At 40.0% G+C, this 19,537-nt stretch overlaps 1 protein-coding gene across 1 annotated transcript in view; it reads right to left on the bottom strand.

Moving 5' to 3' along the window:
• The window catches only part of LOC146654050 (uncharacterized), a 35,697-nt gene that overhangs the window by 11,433 nt on the left and 4,727 nt on the right, over positions 1-19,537 (bottom strand). The window contains exons 15-47 of the mRNA XM_085429282.1: positions 18,474-18,675; positions 18,178-18,318; positions 17,900-18,085; positions 17,556-17,627; positions 17,334-17,460; positions 17,157-17,245; positions 16,614-16,811; positions 16,255-16,404; positions 14,979-15,158; positions 14,309-14,425; positions 13,610-13,759; positions 13,373-13,525; positions 12,946-13,161; positions 10,906-11,010; positions 10,192-10,336; positions 9,846-10,057; positions 9,433-9,651; positions 9,205-9,311; positions 7,433-7,586; positions 6,973-7,072; positions 6,611-6,783; positions 5,032-5,322; positions 4,776-4,951; positions 4,361-4,481; positions 3,929-4,079; positions 3,575-3,714; positions 3,238-3,390; positions 2,746-2,874; positions 2,133-2,288; positions 1,275-1,391; positions 1,001-1,162; positions 590-808; positions 222-380 (exon numbers count right to left, since the gene is read on the bottom strand). Of these exons, the coding sequence (XP_085285408.1) occupies positions 222-380; positions 590-808; positions 1,001-1,162; positions 1,275-1,391; positions 2,133-2,288; positions 2,746-2,874; positions 3,238-3,390; positions 3,575-3,714; positions 3,929-4,079; positions 4,361-4,481; positions 4,776-4,951; positions 5,032-5,322; positions 6,611-6,783; positions 6,973-7,072; positions 7,433-7,586; positions 9,205-9,311; positions 9,433-9,651; positions 9,846-10,057; positions 10,192-10,336; positions 10,906-11,010; positions 12,946-13,161; positions 13,373-13,525; positions 13,610-13,759; positions 14,309-14,425; positions 14,979-15,158; positions 16,255-16,404; positions 16,614-16,811; positions 17,157-17,245; positions 17,334-17,460; positions 17,556-17,627; positions 17,900-18,085; positions 18,178-18,318; positions 18,474-18,675 (5,170 nt within the window). The remainder of the gene's footprint in view (positions 1-221; positions 381-589; positions 809-1,000; positions 1,163-1,274; positions 1,392-2,132; positions 2,289-2,745; positions 2,875-3,237; positions 3,391-3,574; positions 3,715-3,928; positions 4,080-4,360; positions 4,482-4,775; positions 4,952-5,031; positions 5,323-6,610; positions 6,784-6,972; positions 7,073-7,432; positions 7,587-9,204; positions 9,312-9,432; positions 9,652-9,845; positions 10,058-10,191; positions 10,337-10,905; positions 11,011-12,945; positions 13,162-13,372; positions 13,526-13,609; positions 13,760-14,308; positions 14,426-14,978; positions 15,159-16,254; positions 16,405-16,613; positions 16,812-17,156; positions 17,246-17,333; positions 17,461-17,555; positions 17,628-17,899; positions 18,086-18,177; positions 18,319-18,473; positions 18,676-19,537) is intronic.

Below are 19,537 nucleotides of genomic sequence, written 5' to 3'. Positions count from 1 at the left end.
CCATTTTGTCAGGGGCGGACAATGTAACATTGTATGGCAATGATTAATTGCAGAATACTTAAGGTCAACCATGAAAAGCCACTGTCTTGTGGGATATTTATCACTACTTCTAAAGCTCTGCACTGTGGTAGACCAGTTTGAGCAAAGTGATGTACTGCCCTTATAAACGACGCATATGGTGTCTTTACAAACAGGAGAACACTATATTTTATCAGAATTACCTGAGTTATTAAAGCAGGGCAGGTTTTGCATCCAGGTGGCGTTCGTCCTTATGGTGGAACCCTCTAGTATTTTCAGAAGACAGCTGGACAAAGATGAGTTAGCTCGAGGTGTGGGACTATCTGCACCTCCAGAACAGAAGAACCCCGCAAAACACAGACCTAACACAGAGAGGAATTAGAAAAGACTCTAAAGCAGCTGCTTATGAGACCCCAAAAAGTTGTTATGGGCAGAAATTCAGCAGACATGACTAATGGGAGCTGTGCAACTCCTGAATCTGCACTTAGGGTACTTGAGGTAAAGCTGAATAATAAAATATTGTATTCAATAGACAATTTATAACAGTCTCATGACTGGTCTAATTCTCCACCTGTGGGCTGTGAGGCTCCAGGATTCAGGCAGTATTTCCCTGGGGGACAAGGACGGCATTGGGAGAGAGAGAGTGCGCCGAGCTCGGGAAAGAAGCTGCCAACAGGACAGGGTGTGGGAGACCCACTTCCCTGAGGGCAGAAATGTCCCATGGGACAAACATCTCCATAAGTCTGGGAGACAGGAGAAGGCTCAGTGGATCCCGGGGAACAAAAATGTCCTGTAGTAAACAATGTGGTTAGACAACTCACAGAGGACGCTGAAACATTTACAGTTTAAAACATTGTAGGAAAACTGAGTTATTCAGTGGAAGCCACAGCTTAACATAGCACAGGCATACAGCAAAGATATAGAAAATCCAATCTTTCAGTTGTCTGACAAGAATTCCCAAGGTGATTATGGGCTGTCAGACCTGGGCTGCAGGGTCCAGACGGCTCTGTCAGAGCGCTGCTGTTACAAAAAGAGCCAGAGGGGCAGGGGGAGCAGTCACTTAGGGACGTCCTGCCAGCTGATGGACTGACGTGGCCGATTGGACATGGAGATGGCACGGAGGAACCTTTCAGACAGTAAAAACCTAGACAAGGTAGCATGTCTCATTTAATAATTAACATCAGTTTAAACATCATCTGTTTGTCTCTTTATAAAAAAATGATATAAAAATAACATATGTGTCATTTTTGCATTACCCGCTGGACAGCTGTTACAAGCCGGATGTCCAGACAAGGACTGAAATGTGCCAGGAGTACAGCCAGTCGGCTCCGCGCTACCACGCGGGCACGCATAGCCAGGTGGGCACTGGTGACCTGCCAAGCACATAATGAAAAATCCAAACTGTCATTGTTTACAATGAAAACAAAATTTGAAAAAAAAAACAAAACAGAAAATGATAGTGCTGCCATGACACATCCTCTTAATTTCTTTTATGTACCAATTATGCATGAAATAAGCACATCTCGTGTATTTTCCCAGGCTCAGTGTCCATGGAAACAAAGCAATGAAAAGGACAGTGGCTCTTATCAGTATTACCGCTGTACAACAATCCTGTGGGAGGAAAGGAGAGCAGAAAGCGGGCTCAGCAGCAGGTGCTTTGTCTTGACAGACATGAGCTTGTGGCTATTTATAGGTTCTGCCCCATTTCATGCTCAAATTAGCAAAACATCTTTATAATAAAAGGTAAAAAGGCAACAAAGAATCTCTAGGTGCACGTGTAATATAACAGGAGAAGGATAGTTTATGGGCGGGATAAAAACCGAGCATCTTTTACTATGTAGATTATTACAGAAGCAAGCCTCAAAGTAGAACGTTATAGTTAAAATGACAGACAAAAGAGCTGATTCTAGTTAAATGGCAAATTTAAACGTGTAAAATGAAAACAATCTGGTTATTCTAGTTAAGACAACATATGTTGTCTCAAAAAATGAAGGGATAAGTTGAAAGTGAGCAAAAGAGATAAAGTTGGCCTATACTGTATGTGATCACATGCTACATGAAAGTGCAAAGACCACTGTTAAGCCTGAGTTGACCCGCAGTGATGTGTACTCCACCTGGCTGATGTCCAGACGCTGATCCTGCTGGACAGAACCACCCAGGGGGACAGAGGAGGTCAGCAGAAGTCTGAGCCCATGAAGGGCAGTAAGAGCCTGGGTAACAAGCTTCACAGTCCGCCTCGGACTCAGCCGCAGACCTCGCAGAGAAGGTGCCTGAATGGAGAAAACAAATGATCATGGAAGTACATAGACACAGACAAAGAAAGACAAAAATACAAAAGACACAGCTTGGAATAACTGTCATTTTTCACACTGAAGTAGAAAAAATGACAGTAGTAAAAATGCCAGTAGCAGGCTCCATTAATTCACCTGGTTAAGTAGCTAGCTGCTCATCATGACCGCTTTATTGGACTGCTGTTGAGTTTTATGACCTTCTCTAAAGTTCTGGATAAATAAGCCATTATACTTTACCTCTGAGAGCTTTATGTCATTGTATACCACCTTTGGAGACAGTGTAATAAAAACCAAGCGTATTTGTAAAACGCTATAGCTGATGCTGTTGATGAACATATTCATCATACAGCTTTATCACAAAACTTTCAGAGTAATCGAAATAATTTTGTCCTTATTTTTTCCAAGGTCTTTCTTGACTGTCTCTTGTTTTCTTTACCTGGAGGACATGGGCTGGGCTTTGCACTCCCTCTAGGACAATAGTAGCCTTCAGGACACACATCTCCATGGAACTGACCCAGGGTTGATTCACCAGGAAGTGGGGATGGAGTTAGGATATCTCCTGTAACTGAGACAATAGACCTTTATTGGATGTCATTACTCATTAGGTAGGTGAATGACCTAAAAGGCCAGAGCCATTTTCTGCAATCACAGAAAGAAAAATAATAAGTGATGTAGTGGGGACTGGTAAATGTTTCGTGAAGACCTTCTCAGCTGTGCTGAGTCAAAGGGCATGAAAATGTTAAATAAAACCTGGAGTGCACCGAAAGAAAATTCTGCACAGAAAGATATTTTTCAAGCTGTGTCAGATGACCTTAACTTTTTTGTTGTTGTTGTTGTTGTTGTATTTCAAATACCATTACTAAAAAAAACTAGTTTTGCATGTTTTATGCATTTATTAACACTATGTAAAGGGCAAGAAGAAGAAAACTGTCACCTGTGGTATTACCCCAAGGCATGGCAGATCTGGATCCTTCTCTGCAGTAGAAGCCGGGGTTGCAAAGCCCAGATGGGAAGGAGAGACCATCCTTGGCACAGAAGTGGCCTGGCAAACAAGGCTGACATGCTTCCAAGGAAACCGCTCCTGGCAAACCAAGTTCATACATTTATTATAAAATGGAAAACTAAAAATAAAAGTTAAACATTTCAACTCCACATGGTAGTTATCTTAGGAGACACTTAACAGTTTGTAACTTAAGCTACTGTAAGTCTGGGTATAATGTTCCAGTGTCAAAAACACTGAGTAATTAGTCAGTATTACATGTCACCTTCTATGGAGCTGAAAGTGCCTGCAGGGCAGGGAATCATGTAGCTGGTACCCTGTGGGCAATAGGACCCAGCAGAGCAGCGGCCTCCTGTTGGGTGATCCTCTGGTTGGGGAGAAACAGAACCCTGGATACAAAGGTAACTAAGTGCAGAGAGATGATGAGGATAGAGGTGATTGCAAGGGGTATGTGGGATTAAGGAAGTAATAGATAACAGAAGGACAGACAGGACGAGATGGAACATATAAGGAGATTTAATTACAGAAGGGGACGGTATAAAAATATAGGGAACGAAAATTTCTTTCTTAATCTGGCTGACCGCTTAATGAAGTGTGCGTTTAGTTAGCCTGTGTTTACCCAGCAGAGCAGACCCCAGTAGGAGCAGCCAATCCAGAGGAACTGCAGTATCTCCCTGGAGGGCAGAGCTCACAGTCTGACTTATTGGACAACCCCATCTGCCTGCTGAGGGTGCCAGCTGGGCACGGGAATGCTACACCATCCTGCGTTCCTGTAGATAAATACGTATAATAACTACAGATTGCCCCTGAATACACATCACTGAACAGTTTGTAAAGACCCCTCTTATCTTGATTATGCTCTATAATGGTCATTTACATAATTAAAAAGCCATTTTGTGTTAGTCTTCTATTAGTGTGCGCACAAAACAAGAGCAACACTATATTTAGTATTTGGCACTCATGTCACACATATCTTTATTTTATTATGCAAATGATAACCTTGTACATTTCTCATGAATGTATTACAGCAGTGATACTAATCTTCACCTACCTGATGGGCAGTAATGTCCTTTAGGACACAGCATGGGAGTGTGAGTCCCTGACACATGCCCAGTGTCAACATCCACTAAGCCAACACAGAAAAATCCTGCAGGACACTTAACACAGTCTGGCTGTAAAGAAACAAATGATGCAGAGTTTTCTACACATTACATACAAAATGATAACTACACTAATATCAGCAGATGTTAGAATTGGATGCCAGCCTCACAATAAATAAAAACCCACCTTCTGTTGCTCATATATAGTTAGTTATTAACCTTATTCCAGATTTACTTTTTTAAATATTTTTCAAAACAGCATATCAGCCTATATATGGCTTGTACACGATCACAGTCATGACAGCTGTATAGTATGTGCACTTTGCCTATTAAAAATAAGCAACCATTCATCTTCATGTTTCTCACCTGTCCTGGTAAATTTTGGTAGGTCCCTGGCAAGCAGGGTACCTGTCTATCAGAACCAGGTGGGCATCTGCTTCCAGGTGAGCAGGTTTTTGAATTTTTTTTTCCGCCTGGACAATAAGAGCCAGCTGGGCACATATGAGAAGGGAAAGAGAGCCCTCTGGTGTCACACATGAAACCTAAAAACATAAGCAACACTGTTAAGCAGATACAGATGTAATATGAAGGTATTATTACCCTATAATTACCCTTCACTTACATTCAAAGAATGTAAGTGAAGCTTTATCTTCTTGAAAATGCAACCATTTCCAACCTGGAGGACAATGCAGGCAGTCACTAAGATGACTGTTTCTGGTTTGGTTGCTGTAATGACCTGGTGGACAGGGAACTGGTGCTGATGAGCCCTGGGCACAGTAATGACCTTTAGGACATCTGTCACCTGTGACCCCACCATCCTCCGGTGTGCGTGACCAGGCCCCAGAGACACAGTAATACCCTGCGCCACACTGACCTGATGGAGCACCTTTCCCATGATGTGCACAGAAAAAGCCTGGTTTGAGAAGAAATAATGTTGATATCAACTCGAAGGGAATATTACCACCAACAACACCAGGAAATGAAAATGAATAAAAAGTACTGTATATGGTATCAGTTTTAATGGAGAGAGACAGAATATCAACCAAAAATCCAGAAAAAAAACCCTGCATTGCATAAAAGCTATAACATTACGTGCATGATATTGAGTGAAATGGGCATTTCATCCTCAAGCAAAACATGGCTATTTTTGGTAAGAGGTTTCCTCTTTAGGTTTCTTGGCTGCTTTTACCTTGGTGGTATATTTTGTGTCACTGCTGGATGACCCATCCACAAATCATCTTAAATGTTATGGCTGAGAAAAGGAGGTTCCTGTGCAAAATGTTGTGGTACATGTCCCTGCTAAGTTGCCCTGTACCCTTAGAAGAACATGAACCCAAAGCATAATGTTTCTACTTCCATGCTTCACTATGGGGATGATGTTCTTTGTGTCATAGTCAGCATTTCTCTTCCTCCAAACACAGCAGTTTGAGTTGAGGCGAAGAGCTCAATTTCGGTTTCTTCTGACCTCAGCACTTTCTCCCTAAGCCTTCTCTGAAACATTTAGATGCGCACTGGCAAACTTAAGATGGGTCTGTAAATGTGCCTTCTTGAGCAGGAGACACCGTAATATATTACCAGTGTTGTTCTTGGTGATTGTGGTCCCAACTATCTTCTGATCATTAATACACTCCTCTCATGCAGTTTTGGTCTGATCCACCATCTTTCTCATGATCATCCTCACCCCATGAGGCAGGATCTTGCATGGACTCCATCTGACATGCATTTTATATTTTTTTTTTCATTTCTGAAACAGTTATCACCTCCTCACGAAGCTTCTTGATGATGATCTTGTACATCTTGTCCCTGACCTCCTTTGAAACCCTCTTTGGCTGAGATCAAGAGTTTCTGTTTCTGATTGATTGATTGATTGATTGATTGATTGATTGATTGATTGATTGATTGATTGATTGATTGATTGATTGATTGATTGATCTGTGACAGCCAGAATTCTGGCTGTGTTGTATGGGATCTAATATCTATTTCCCTCAATAACATGCAATTCATATGTGTTTTATACAGTTTTATACAAATACTTTTTTATAATGTATTGTGTCTCTCTCCATTTAAATGAAACTACCATAACAATTATACACTGTTCATCTTATTTTAAGTGAGCAAAATATACAATGTTAAATTACACCCTGGGCCAACTACTTAACCTTTAATACAGTGACATTTAATTGCCATAAATGATGTGTGACCTGGAGGGCAGGGAAGACAGTCCTGGGGTTTTGCCATCTGAGTGTGGGGATTGATAGTTCCAACTGGACAGGGGTACTGGTGTTCGGCCCAGGTCCCAGATGGACAGTAATGACCCACTGGACACTCATAACTCTCTGTCAGAGAGCCATTAATTGTGCCAGGACAATAAAAGCTATGCAGACAAAAACAGGATTGAATAATTTATCTTGTAGCAACAAAACTTGAATGTAATTGTGTATACATGTATATACAGTATAAAAATCACTCATGCACTACTCTATGTACAGTTACAGGTCTTGGTTATTTTTCTGTATCTGTTTACAGTCTCAAGTGACTGTGCAAGGCTGATAAGTGAGTTTACCCCTGAGGACAGGCACTGCAGCTGGCTTGGCCATCTTCTGTGCTGATGGTTCCCAAGGGGCAGTGCTGAGGAGCCACAGAGCCCTCAGAGCAGTAATAACCTGGTTGTGTGAAGACAAGAGTCATGAAATAGATGCACACTGAAGCACAAACTAAGACATGCACAATCCACAGGAGAGAGGCTTTGATTTCCAGTGTGAGTCGAGTAGCTGCTTATGTGTAGCTCTATTATAATGAAAGAGTTTTGCTTACCTTTTCATTAAACTTGCTTATGTGAACTTTAAACCTCCCAATCCATTCGCACTTCCAACAGTGTTAACGCTGCCTGATTAAATCATCCAGACATTTCTTTTTGTTTTGTTTTTTATATTTGTTTTTAATCTGTCCTGGTATATTTTATTTTGACCAGGTTCTGCTGGGTTTTTGAATAGTAAGCTACAGATGCAAGGGGATCTGATCACCTTTTGGGCACGGCCCTCCGTGGCTGTCTCTCAAAGGAGGTTCAGGACGCTCTGCACCCCCAGAGCAGAAGAAACCTTGCCAGCATTTTCCTGAAGGTGCCGAGAGCCCCGCAGCATCACAGTAGTAACCTGGGAAACATGGCTGACAGTCCTCCTGAGAGGAATAATGATAAAAACAAAGAGGGAGAGGGATTAGGGAAAGAGAAAGACAGCCGATAAGAAAAAGAAAAACGTGCTTTGTTGCAATATTAATATTGAACTACACATCTACTTGCTATTACAGTGAATGACAGAAATAATCATGTAAGTTACTGTGTAAACAGTTTTTCACAATTGCTAAGATCCATTCCTTAAACCCTTAACGACGTATCTCAAAATTGTAAACAAAAAACCGCAATGAAACAATCAAATCATCCACACAATCATCAAAACAAAAACACTGCTCAGTATTCATTATGCACCAGAGCAAAACACATTGTTCAGGACACGGAGTTCTCATGTCTCATGTTGTTTTTAAGTCTTGCAAACTTTATGCGGCTAATTTATAAATGCATAAAAATGATTCAAATATTAAATAAAAGCCATAATGAACAAAATGTTGAGCTTCCTTTAAGATAACACGGTAAAGAATCAAGACGACAGATTATGGTGGCAGAGAGGATGTGCTAAGATTAGGTTGTTCACTTTGTTCTACATCCAGTAATCACACAATGTATTCTATATGAAGTGTTACATATTGTGCTATTTGTCTTCTACTTTTAATTGCTCATATCAACCTTCAACTTACCTTTGCTTGCTGTATATTCTGAACAGGCTTACATCAGTTTCATCACATCTGTGCTGTAGTTGTCTTTTCAACTTCAGTGTGAATCACTGTGGACCATCTAGTTTGGTAATGTTTTTAGGTTTTACAAAATGAGATCAAAGTGTGTCTAAAAAAGTGAAAACTGTTCAAATTTTGATTGACTCAATAAACTGGATTTGGATATTGAGAATTTACTTCAGAGAATAGGAGTCAGTGTGGAGGATTGAGTGAACCGATGTATCTCTCAGGTCCTGTCTCGGGGCTTTGCTGGATTTTTCCCTTATTTTTAGGACATGATTTTCATCTGCTTTACTTTTTTAGGTCTGACACTTATTCCTTTGTCCTGCACCTGTTTTTCATGGACACACGGCACACCATGTCAAGATATGCCAGGTTTTCAGCTAATAGCACTTTGGAAATCACCTTGTTGGTTCAAAAACACTATTTTATGCCTGCCATACTGTGTTATCTTTGGCATTTTTCATAGATTTCCTAAAGCAATGGGAAAAAATGATGTGTTTCGTGACAGGCTGCTAATAACAAAGTGCCTAAAGATAGAATTTAAAATGGGCTCTTTGCTAAGGTCACTATTATGTATAAATACAGCACTGTTAAGTGCCTTTTTATGCTTGAATGATTCCAAAGTCTGTGAATTAACAAAAAGAAAAACATTCATCTGAAAATGGTCTGGATAGAAAATGAGTGGGGGGGAAAAGTAGACAATGTCTAAACAAAAACTTTGAAAGGCCTTCAGAAATTTAGGAAAACTAGTGTCATTCCTTCAAAGCAAAACATACAGAAATGAGGGGTGATGTCAGATTTTAATTCTAAACTAAATAAATTAGCAACTTTTCAAAACATCAAGTAAAGAATTATGAGAATATTTCCACTTTTTCATCTTAGTTTTGATAGGAAAGCCAGGACAGCCTTTGAGTGTAATAATTTGAGTATGTTGAGTTAAAGCTACCTCTGAGACTAATTTGGTCTGGTTAGAAAATGTTCCTCGTGGACACGGCAGAGGCTTAACCGTGGCCTGGGGACAGTAATGACCAGCAGGACATGGCCCTCCTTCTTCTGGTGAGAGACACAGCATCAGCAATCAAATGTTGCCACATATAAGTAAGACAACACATAGTATTACCAGAATGTAATTTGCTTTATTGCAGTTCTTGCAGTTCTAAAGAAGCATGTTCACCTGCAGCCACTGAGAAAGGCTGTGGAGAGATGTTTCCATATGAGCAGTAATATCCTTTCTGACACGGCCCAGTGACAGCTGTGCCATTTCTGGAAGAGCAGTAATGGCCGGCGTCACACTGCCTGCACTGCAAGACAGACTCATAGCCGGGGTCAGGACCATAAGTTCCCTCTGGACAGCTTCTCAAGTCAAATCCAGTTCCTTGGGGGCAGTAAAAGCCTGCAGGTCATAAAACAAACAAAGGGAAATTTGGAAATAAAGGATTAAGGATAAAAAAAATATCAAATTTCTTTGTTGTTGTTTTTTTTGGGGGGGGGGGGGGGGATTTAGCAGAATTTCTCTTGATAATTTAATTAAAATAGCTTACAAATGCCACTGTATTATAAGGACATCCAAAACAGCAAATCACAAACCTGCAGGACAAAGGTACAACGAGCCAGACACACAATACCAGCCTGGCAGACAAGGTTCACACTGAGTAGCATGTGTAACAGCCACATATGTCCCTGGTTCACAGGGCACAGGTTGAACAGTTCCCTCAGGGCAGTAGTAACCCTCAGGACAGGGTCCCCCTGTATTTCCATCAGTGGGAGTAGATCTGACAGCTCCCTCTATGCAGTAGTATCTGCATAAGGAAAAGACAGCATGAAAATTCTGGGGATAAAAATGATATTTACATTATTTGCTATATGGATATATATATAACAAAGACGATGATGATGTGATGGTTATTTCTTTAATCATCACAATCTGGTGTACCCTGCACGACAGGACCCACTGGGTTTTGTAAGGCCAGCAGAGTTGCAATAAAAACCCCCAGGACAGGGTTTGCAATCCTCCTGGCTATGCAGTCCTGAGCTGTTTGACCAGCTCCCTTCAGGGCACGCTTCAGGACCTGTGGTGCCTGCAAAGATGGCACAAGCACAAAAACACATCTTGATTCCAAGAAGCAGAATGACTGCCACACTACAATAAAGACAGCAGTTATTAAACGTAGCAAAAAATTTAATTTAAGACACTGTACTCAAAATTCAGCTACAACTAAATAACTGACATGCACCCACTGTTGGGTCCAGGGTTGAGGAATTTAGGGCAAGATGTAGCTGCAGGCTAAACAAGAAGTTTACCTTACAGCTGCATTTTTAAGATATGTGTCAATGACTTAAGTTGAAGAGAACAAGCACACAAATTAATTTAATGAGAACTATATCAAAAGTTGCAAGAAAACATGTTTTTGAACTTCCTTTAGCGCTCTAAATGCTAATTAGTGTGACTAAAACTTGGCAGCCACAGACTATAAAAGAGCAGAATGTTAATATCCTCACACAGTATAAATTTGGTTACATTAGCTTAAAAAGCAAGCTGCATCAGCACTGTGTTACAAAAAAAAGTGATGTGTATCTCTGAAACTTGCATCATCAGTACAGCAGCAACTGTGGGCGACTGCTTGTTCGGGGAAGACGGATGAGGTACCTGAGGGGCAGTAGTGACCAGGTGGACACAGGGAACCTGAGAGTCCATCCAGTGGCCTGGGAGAGGAGGCACCCTTTCTGCACCAATATCCAGCATGGCATGGTCCTGTGGGTAAAAGAATGTCACAACACATTTCATCGTACAGTCACATAAATATATCTGCAGTCCTGCAGTACACACTAGACGCTGCACCTTCTGGGTTTTACAACTGGATCACCAAACTAGGTCACCAAGATTAGCTTTTGATATATGATTTTGACTTACATACCCCAGGCCAAATACAGTAAATCCAAAGCTATTTTCACTAAAGTTGAGAAAACAATGTTTATTTTTGCATTTTGGGTGAAGAGACACGTGGGATCATTGTTTTGAACTTTGCAAAAGCACTTCAAATAGCTTATCTAACAAGACATAATGAACAGCATGAGTTTTGTGGGATTTACTGTGAAGTATTTTCAGTAAGACATAGTAGAGAAGAGAAGAGAAGAGAAGAGAAGAGAAGAGAAGAGAAGAGAAGAGAAGAGAAGAGAAGAGAAGAGAAGAGAAGAGAAGAGAAGATGAAACAATTCCAACAGTTACATAAAGAAAAACAGAAACATATACTCACAAACACACCCCACAAAAACAGAAAAATGTACAATTTTCAAAAACTAAGAACAAGCAAATCATTGTTCACTGTACACAAGACATTGAAATGAAAATATCAAAATCTGCCATCATTTTATAATGAGTCAATTCTATCTTGATATGTGCAGACACCACACCTTGAAGATAAGGTCAACATCTGTAGACCCTGTTCCTTTCATTTTGTTTCTCCTGGTTAGCCAGATTCCCATTTTTGCCTGACTTATGAGAAAGTTGGAAAGACAAATCTGCTTCCTCTGTGCTGATCTGTATTTGGGACCACAAATGAACATTGTATTGTCCGGCACCTGTCCATATCCAGCCAATCACTCTTCCAGCAATTTAAAGAGGGAAACTAGGACATTCAACCCACAAATGTTGCAGGTTCTTCTTAGATTGAAAAAAAAACAAAAAACACAGTTACCCTCTACTCTTTGATCTGTATGTGTTAAATGTCTGTCTGCGGCCACTGCCCCATACACCACCCTTCACTGGAGAGCCACGCTACGTTTCATTGGATCGGTTTGTACATAGACCTCCAGCTGTCTCTAGGATAAGAACCTCTTACACTTCAAAAACTCCAAATCTAACCAAGTATATTTGTCTTATTGCTAGTCGAAATATCTCATTACACTTAAAATAAGACACATTCAGCTACAGAGTAACATTTCAGTGAGATTTAGGAACTCGTTTTTAGACAGTACATCTTGAAACTGGAGAATTTTCACTTGTTCCACTGGCATTTTTCACTTATTTCAAGCAAAAATATATTGTATTAAGTGAGAAAACTGAATGAGAAGCCACTTCCAATACAAAGACACCCTTTGCGTATCACCCTGTCAATATCTTTTCTTCAACCAAAATCTTTTCTGTTTACTGAGTTGCTTATACCCTACCATCCTAATTATTTTCAATACTGAGTTTATGAACATCAGACACGGTAATCCACGTTGATGGCACAAATAAAGGTGAACTGATGCTCCTTTCAACCAACAGGTGAACTAACTGTTCCTCATGGAGAAAGACAACCACAGCCTTGTTCATCCAAGAGCCGTAACTAATGTTCTTGTGATCTACCGGTTCACCAGCAGCTAGGAGAACCTGCTCCACAGTATACTGCTGGGGAGCCACAACACTGGCCCCTTTTATAACTGACAGAAGAGGTGAGCCCTTATTAGGGAACAGCCAGTTAACTTAACCTTGTTCACTCTACATCAAACAATGAAAAAAAAACAACGTATCTTTCCTGTTAAACAACCAAAGGGCGTGAAGAAAATGTATCTGAAATGTCAGTCTAAACTTCCAAAATCCATTTAGCAGCTCCACCCTCTCACCAACCACCTTCACACTCAGTCAGTCACACTCCCAGCATGCAGTGCAAGGAGAGGAGAAGAGAGAAGACTTTCAGATTCTCACCTGCTGGCTCTGACAGTCCAAGAGAAGGACAGTAACGTCCAGATGCACAAGGCATGCAGCCAGCTGAGCTGTCTATATGCTCTCTTGGGTTAAAGGAGCCTATGGGGCAAGGGTGTTGGTTGGGCAGAGCTGTACCTGGAGGACAGTAATGTCCCTTAGGGCAGGGCCTCAGCAAGGACACATTAGCTGCACCCAATCTTGAATCACAGTAGTAACCTTAAAAGAGAGATTTTTTTAAATTAACAATATCAATGTGGGAAAAGGGTAAAAAAAATTACACATTTATATTGGTGGCATTGGGGAAAGTCAACAATCTTGCAAGGATTTAAAAAAAAAAAAGCAATCAACTTCAATAAACACTTCTTCAACCACTTATGAAAAGGCTAAATAACAGTGTTGAAAAAGTCAAAGGATTTAGGTGTCCTACCTGCCCCACAGATGGCACAGGATGCCTGTTTGTCTCTATCCTGATAGGTTCCTGATGGGCACGGCTCTGGGGATGAACTACCCTCTAAGCAGAAGTGACCAGGAGGACATGGCAGAGCCATAGCCACAGTCTGACCAGGAGGACACCAGTATCCTATGGAGTTTTACAGAAATACAGTAGTGTAAAAAGACAGGACACAGGTGTTCATCGAACATGTGATCAAATTTATGAACTAACCATCGCTGCAGAGTCCAGTTGGAGCCCTGAGGCCTGTTGTTCTGCAGAAGAAGCCTGATGTACAAGGCTGACAGCCCTTCACACTGGTCAGGCCTGACACTGGGGAAAAAGTACCAGCAGGACAAAACTCTGGCTCCCCAGACCCCTCAACTGCAGAGAAAAATAAATGTAGTTTAGGCCACCATTCATTCCTTCTATTCATTCATCCTTTCTGAGTTCCAGTGCCTACACAGGGTTGAGGGGTGTTGGAAATTATAGCCATCCACCACGCAGAATGTATAAGGGAACACTCTACACAGGTCAACAAAAAAACAGAAACATGCTGAGTCATACGTAAACCTGTGGGTAATTCAGGGTGTCCAATCCACCTGACTCATAGTTATAGCTACTTTGGCATCTCCAGTGTACTTAATATGCATGCCAAGGAAGAATGCAGACATAGTGCCACTTTAGAAACTTGGCATTTCAGCCATAGAAACAATTCAAAACTGTTTCTAACACATATCGAGTGTATACTGGGTGTTGGCAAATGTACGTAAACATAGTTTTCCCCATTAAACTTGTGTCTACAGTGTTAACACTGCTGTTGACTCCGTGTATCGTACTTTCCTTTTCACCAAGCCTTTTACTTTGCACTTTGGCTTAAAAAGTTGGCAAGATGTCGATACAATCCTTCCAAGGAAGTAAAGCTGGGCTTACCACAGTATGTCCCAGGTGGACAGATGTTGCCTGTTTCTCCATCTGTTGGTCTGGCCTCAGTGGCTCCTCCTACACAATAATACCCAGGAGAGCAGGGGCCCATTGGCAGAGCTAAACCTTTTGAGCAAAATGACTAAATTGGTTATTTTGATTGTGCACAGCCAAAAAAATATTATCTATAAGTTGGCTAGAGATTGGCATCCCCTCAAGTGGAACAACAAGAATATTTCAGAAACCTCCTGGAACTGAACTGTCCAATTTACTTATTTACTTTTTTAAATACATTATACAGCAATGAAATCACATGCCACAGATTTGTCATAACTGTAACATCGATATACATAGAGGCAGAACACACAACACACAATCTATAGCTGCATAGGCCAAATGGAGAGCCAAACCCATTCTGCACATTGTGTTTATGTGCTGAAAGAAAAATGATTTCCTTGCTACTAAAATTGATCCTTAAGTATGATTTCACTGATTCATCTACACAAGGCATTTTGTAGAAGGTATAGCAGCAACTTTCAACTTCATTCTCAAAGTATTATTTTGATGATATTATTTTATATAATATACATATAATTTTATTTCTTTTTCACAAATTTAGCTGAGAACCTATATGTAACAATATGCCTATTGTAGCCTAGAAAACAGTGTGTTTGTGCACCTGAGACATTACAGAAGGTTCCGGGTGGGCAAGGTAGGGGCTCTGAGCTGCCTAAGGGGCAATAAAATCCTGCCTGGCAGCGCCCCCCTGTGGATGTAGCTGGACAAAGACAGTTGGCATTTGTATAATTGTCAAGGTCAAAGGGCTGGGAGTTCCACGCTGCAGAGACACAGAACCAACCTGAGAGGAACAAACAGCAAGAAACAAAGCAAGATATCACAAACTCTGTGTGATATAGAAAAGATCCTGCAGCTGACACGTCTAAGCATTAGTGAAACATGATTTTCTCAACATATAAAGATATATATATATATATATATATATATATACACACACATATATATATATATATATATATATATATATATATATATATATATATACATATACATATACATATATACATATATATATGTATATGTATATGTATATATGTATATATATGTATGTATATATGTGTATATATATATATATATATATATATATACATATACATATATATATACATATATATATGTGTGTATATATATATATATATATATATATATATATATATATATACATATACATATATACATATATATATGTGTGTATATATATATATATATATATATATATATATATATATATATATATATATATATATATATATATATATATATACACACATATATATATGTATATATATATGTATATGTATATATATATATATATATATATACACATATATACATACATATATATACATATATACATATACATATATATATATATACACATATACATATATACATATACATATACATATATACATATACATATATACATATACATATACATATATACATATATACATATACATATACATATATATATGTATACTCAACAGATGGCGATACAGAGCAAGGTGGCAGAGATGAGACATTGTTAAGAAAAGTCTTAATAAACCAGTTACTCAGGCTTCCACATCAGTCTATCACGTGTGCATTATGTGTCTGATGTGTTGAAGTTCATTTGCATCTTTGCACATAAATAAATAATACACAGAGAATTATTTAAAAGCCGTTGTTGTTGCTGAAGTGTGACTGGTGTTGAGCTGTGATGTTTCGTGTTTCATGTGCACTCTTTGTTCCCTACTCTAAAATCTTCCAGACTGTTTTGCTGGGCCCCGGAGACACGTACGCTGGCACAGAGGACAAAGTCCTGACACTGAGAAACTAGGCTGCAAGCTGTGATTGTATCTTTGGAACAAATGAACAAAGACAATGTTACTGACCAGCTTTGCATTTTCCAGACACTTTGGTCAGCCTTTCCTTCTCACAGTAGTGTCCTGGAGGACAAGGCAGGCAGCTGTCCAGACTCTGCGTCATGGGCTCTGGGTTGTAGTATCCACGTGGACAGGGAAACTGGGTGGCATGCTTAGTTCCTACACATGTAATGCAATTAGATATAAACAAGTGTGCAACTTCTTTTCTATTATTAAAGCTGGGGACAATAGCTTACTGAAGCTGAAACCAGCTTTCAGTTCAATACGAAGCTCACACTCTGCTTCTTTTCAGACTAAGCTGAACTTTTACTAATCATTCATTCTAATAAAGAATCATAACCATGACCACAGTTTTGGGGTGATTGTACCATCAGGGCAGTAGAATCCAGGTGGACAGGGAAACTTGGAAAAATTGGCGGTCCTTTCTGGACAGTAGTACCCAGCAGGGCAGCGGGAACACACTGACTGGCCTGTGAGGTTGTTGTATGTTCCAGCAGGGCAGGGCAATGGGCTAGCACTACCCTCAGGGCAGTAATGAGCAGTTGGGCAAAGCCCTCCTTTTGCGCCTGGAGAAGAAAAACCAATTAGATGTGGAAATGTACTGAAATTAATGTGATAAATCTCGTGATAACGCATGATTAATTCAGTAATCGCTCATTCAACAAAACACCCTCACACATTCTAGTTTCCTGTATTTATCAGCATCTGTTTCTCTTCTCTCTAAAGCCTATTCATAACATTTATATTCACACATTATACATTAGCTCTGCTTTACAGGAGTTTTAATTCATGTAAAGCATGAATTAACAACATTGATTAATTATAGCTGTGCTGACATGGAATTGCATAAGCTGAATCAAGAAAACCTGCGCTTGTTGTGTCTCCCCCTGGACAGTAGAATCCAGTCTGACATGGACCAGATGGACGAGTAAGACCTGCAGTGCCACAGAAGTGACCCGCTGGACATGGACTACAGCCAGAGGTGTCCACCAGATGAAGACTGCAACCATACAAATGTAAACACAAATGCGCATAAACATTTACAGGTCCATGGTATAATAGTGTGTGTAATATTTTGACCAACACACCTAGTAGAGAAGGTCCCTGGCGGACAAGGCATAGGCAGACTGGTGCCCTCAGGACAGTAACTTCCCTTCGGGCATGCTCCTCCTACTCCTGTGCTGAAGTTGCCATCGGGGTTCTGAAAGTTCACGCCTGGAAATGTTGCACATTTTGGTCACATTTTAGCTGTGAAAGTCGGTTTAACAGCACAAAGGCACTGAACACGCTGTATAATAGATTTGGTGTACCAGCTATGCAGTAGTAACCGGCCTGACAAGGCCCAGAGGGTTCAAACAGACCCCAATCCTCACAATAGAAGCCTGTAATTGAAGCAGAGAAAAGAAAACTTCACTGCAGTGGTAATAATTAGAAGCATTTATTGAATCACGTCATAAATTACTCCTTGTTTAGGTAATTAAATGTGGTAAGTCATTCTGCCATTATCTCTTAATTATAGCAATTAGCTTTAAAAACCCCAGTTCATAAATGACAAGTTAATATATTAAAATCTAATTCAGCTAACCACTGTATCCACAGATTCCCAGTATCATTCAGGCAGTTTAAAAAAAAAAGCATGTTACAATACTCTCACCTGCTGGACAAAGGAGGCACTGCTCCACTTGACTGAGACCAAACTGAGGACTGTATGTACCAGGTGGGCAGGGTAGTATACCTTCAACGCCACCACCAAGACAATAGTGTCCCACCGGACACGGCTGGACACCTTCTCCAGATAGGCAATATGTTCCTATGGGGCAGTCATCGCACATTTCTGCCCCTTTAAACAAAAGAGAATAATTTAATAGTGAAGTAACATCTGCATTTAAAATCACAAATATGATTTATTTGTGTTTAATTATATTTTTATACCTGTTGTGTTTGAGTAAGTCCCATCAGGGCAGAGAAGAGGAGATGCTGAGCCCATTGGACAATAATATCCAAGTGGACAAATGTCACCTGTCACACCATCAGAGGGCGCTGAAACCACTGCCCCTCCAGAACAATAATATCCTATAAATCAGAAGATGCAAAGGTTTAGTGACTTCTTAAACACTGGAGAGCGTTTCATCCAACCAGTTTCTGTTTTTCTGCTTATTTTAGTGATAGACACTATGGCAATGACAGATATACACAGATCACATCAGGCACTGCTGGCACTTCATTACCTATATCACAAATTTCAGAAGGCTGGCTGAGTCCAGTACTGTTACAGTAGAGTCCTGGGGGGCAGGATAAACAAGAGGACCAGGTTTGGGCTCCCACTGTGTTACTCCAGGTTCCCACAGGACATGGGTGCTGCTGTGGGTACTTGGTTCCTTGTGGACAGATGTAGCCTGCAGGACAGACACCGCCAGACGCCACAGCAACCTGTGAGAGTGATGGGGTAATTATAAGGTGACTGAGAGCAATTAATTGGCAACAATTTTCTAAATAGTCCTTAATAATAGTAAATATCTTTGGGGTGTTTTAGTGTTGAACCAAAGAAGCAGTTTGAAGAAATTAGCTTTGGAATACAAAGAAGTTTGATCATCTGACTGTTCTAGTCAGAAGTTTAAAAGTTAAAGCTGTGGGCTGTTCGAGTTGGAAGCTGTCATTAATTTCCTACGCACTATCAGCAGCCTATCCAAAAAGCACTTGGGTTATTTATTTAACTAATGCAATTCAAACTAAACAGGCCTTTAGATTCATGCTCATATCAAATGAAATTAGCAGTCAAAGTGTGTGGAAAATGAATAGCTGCCATCAAATCAACTGCACGACACTAAAGCAGACACGTTCAACTTAAAAACCAGGACATTTCCACCTCTTTAATTGCCTTCAGTTTTTCCTTTTCTGTGCTCCTTCCCCCGCTCATATACTGCACCATGCTGACAAATTGCTTCACTTGAGCAAAAGTGAATTATAAGCATAACTCAACAACAAGCCCGTAGAAGAAGAAAAAAGTCAAATATTTCGCCATTTGAAACTCTTCGGAAATCGATATGGTAAATATAAAGACATTTGAGACCAGTGTCTGAAAAGACCGTAAACCAATAAAAGCATGACAATAAATATATGATATAATATTTCAGTACCTGTAAAATAAGGAAACTGTAATTCTTAATGAGTCTGCAAATACAGCTACTGTCCCAAAAACAAATAACTCATTCTGAGATGAGCTACTACTTAAAATGCCTTTATAGAATTACAGTTTTCTGTTAATCTCCAACAAAAAAAATCATCTGATCCT

Source organism: Rhamphochromis longiceps, linkage group LG14 (genome assembly GCF_057381845.1).
Source record: "Rhamphochromis longiceps isolate RC_006_pf linkage group LG14, R_longiceps_female_GT1.1, whole genome shotgun sequence".
Classification (NCBI taxonomy): Eukaryota; Metazoa; Chordata; class Actinopteri; order Cichliformes; family Cichlidae; genus Rhamphochromis; species Rhamphochromis longiceps.
This window is presented reverse-complemented; position numbering and strand designations above follow the sequence as displayed.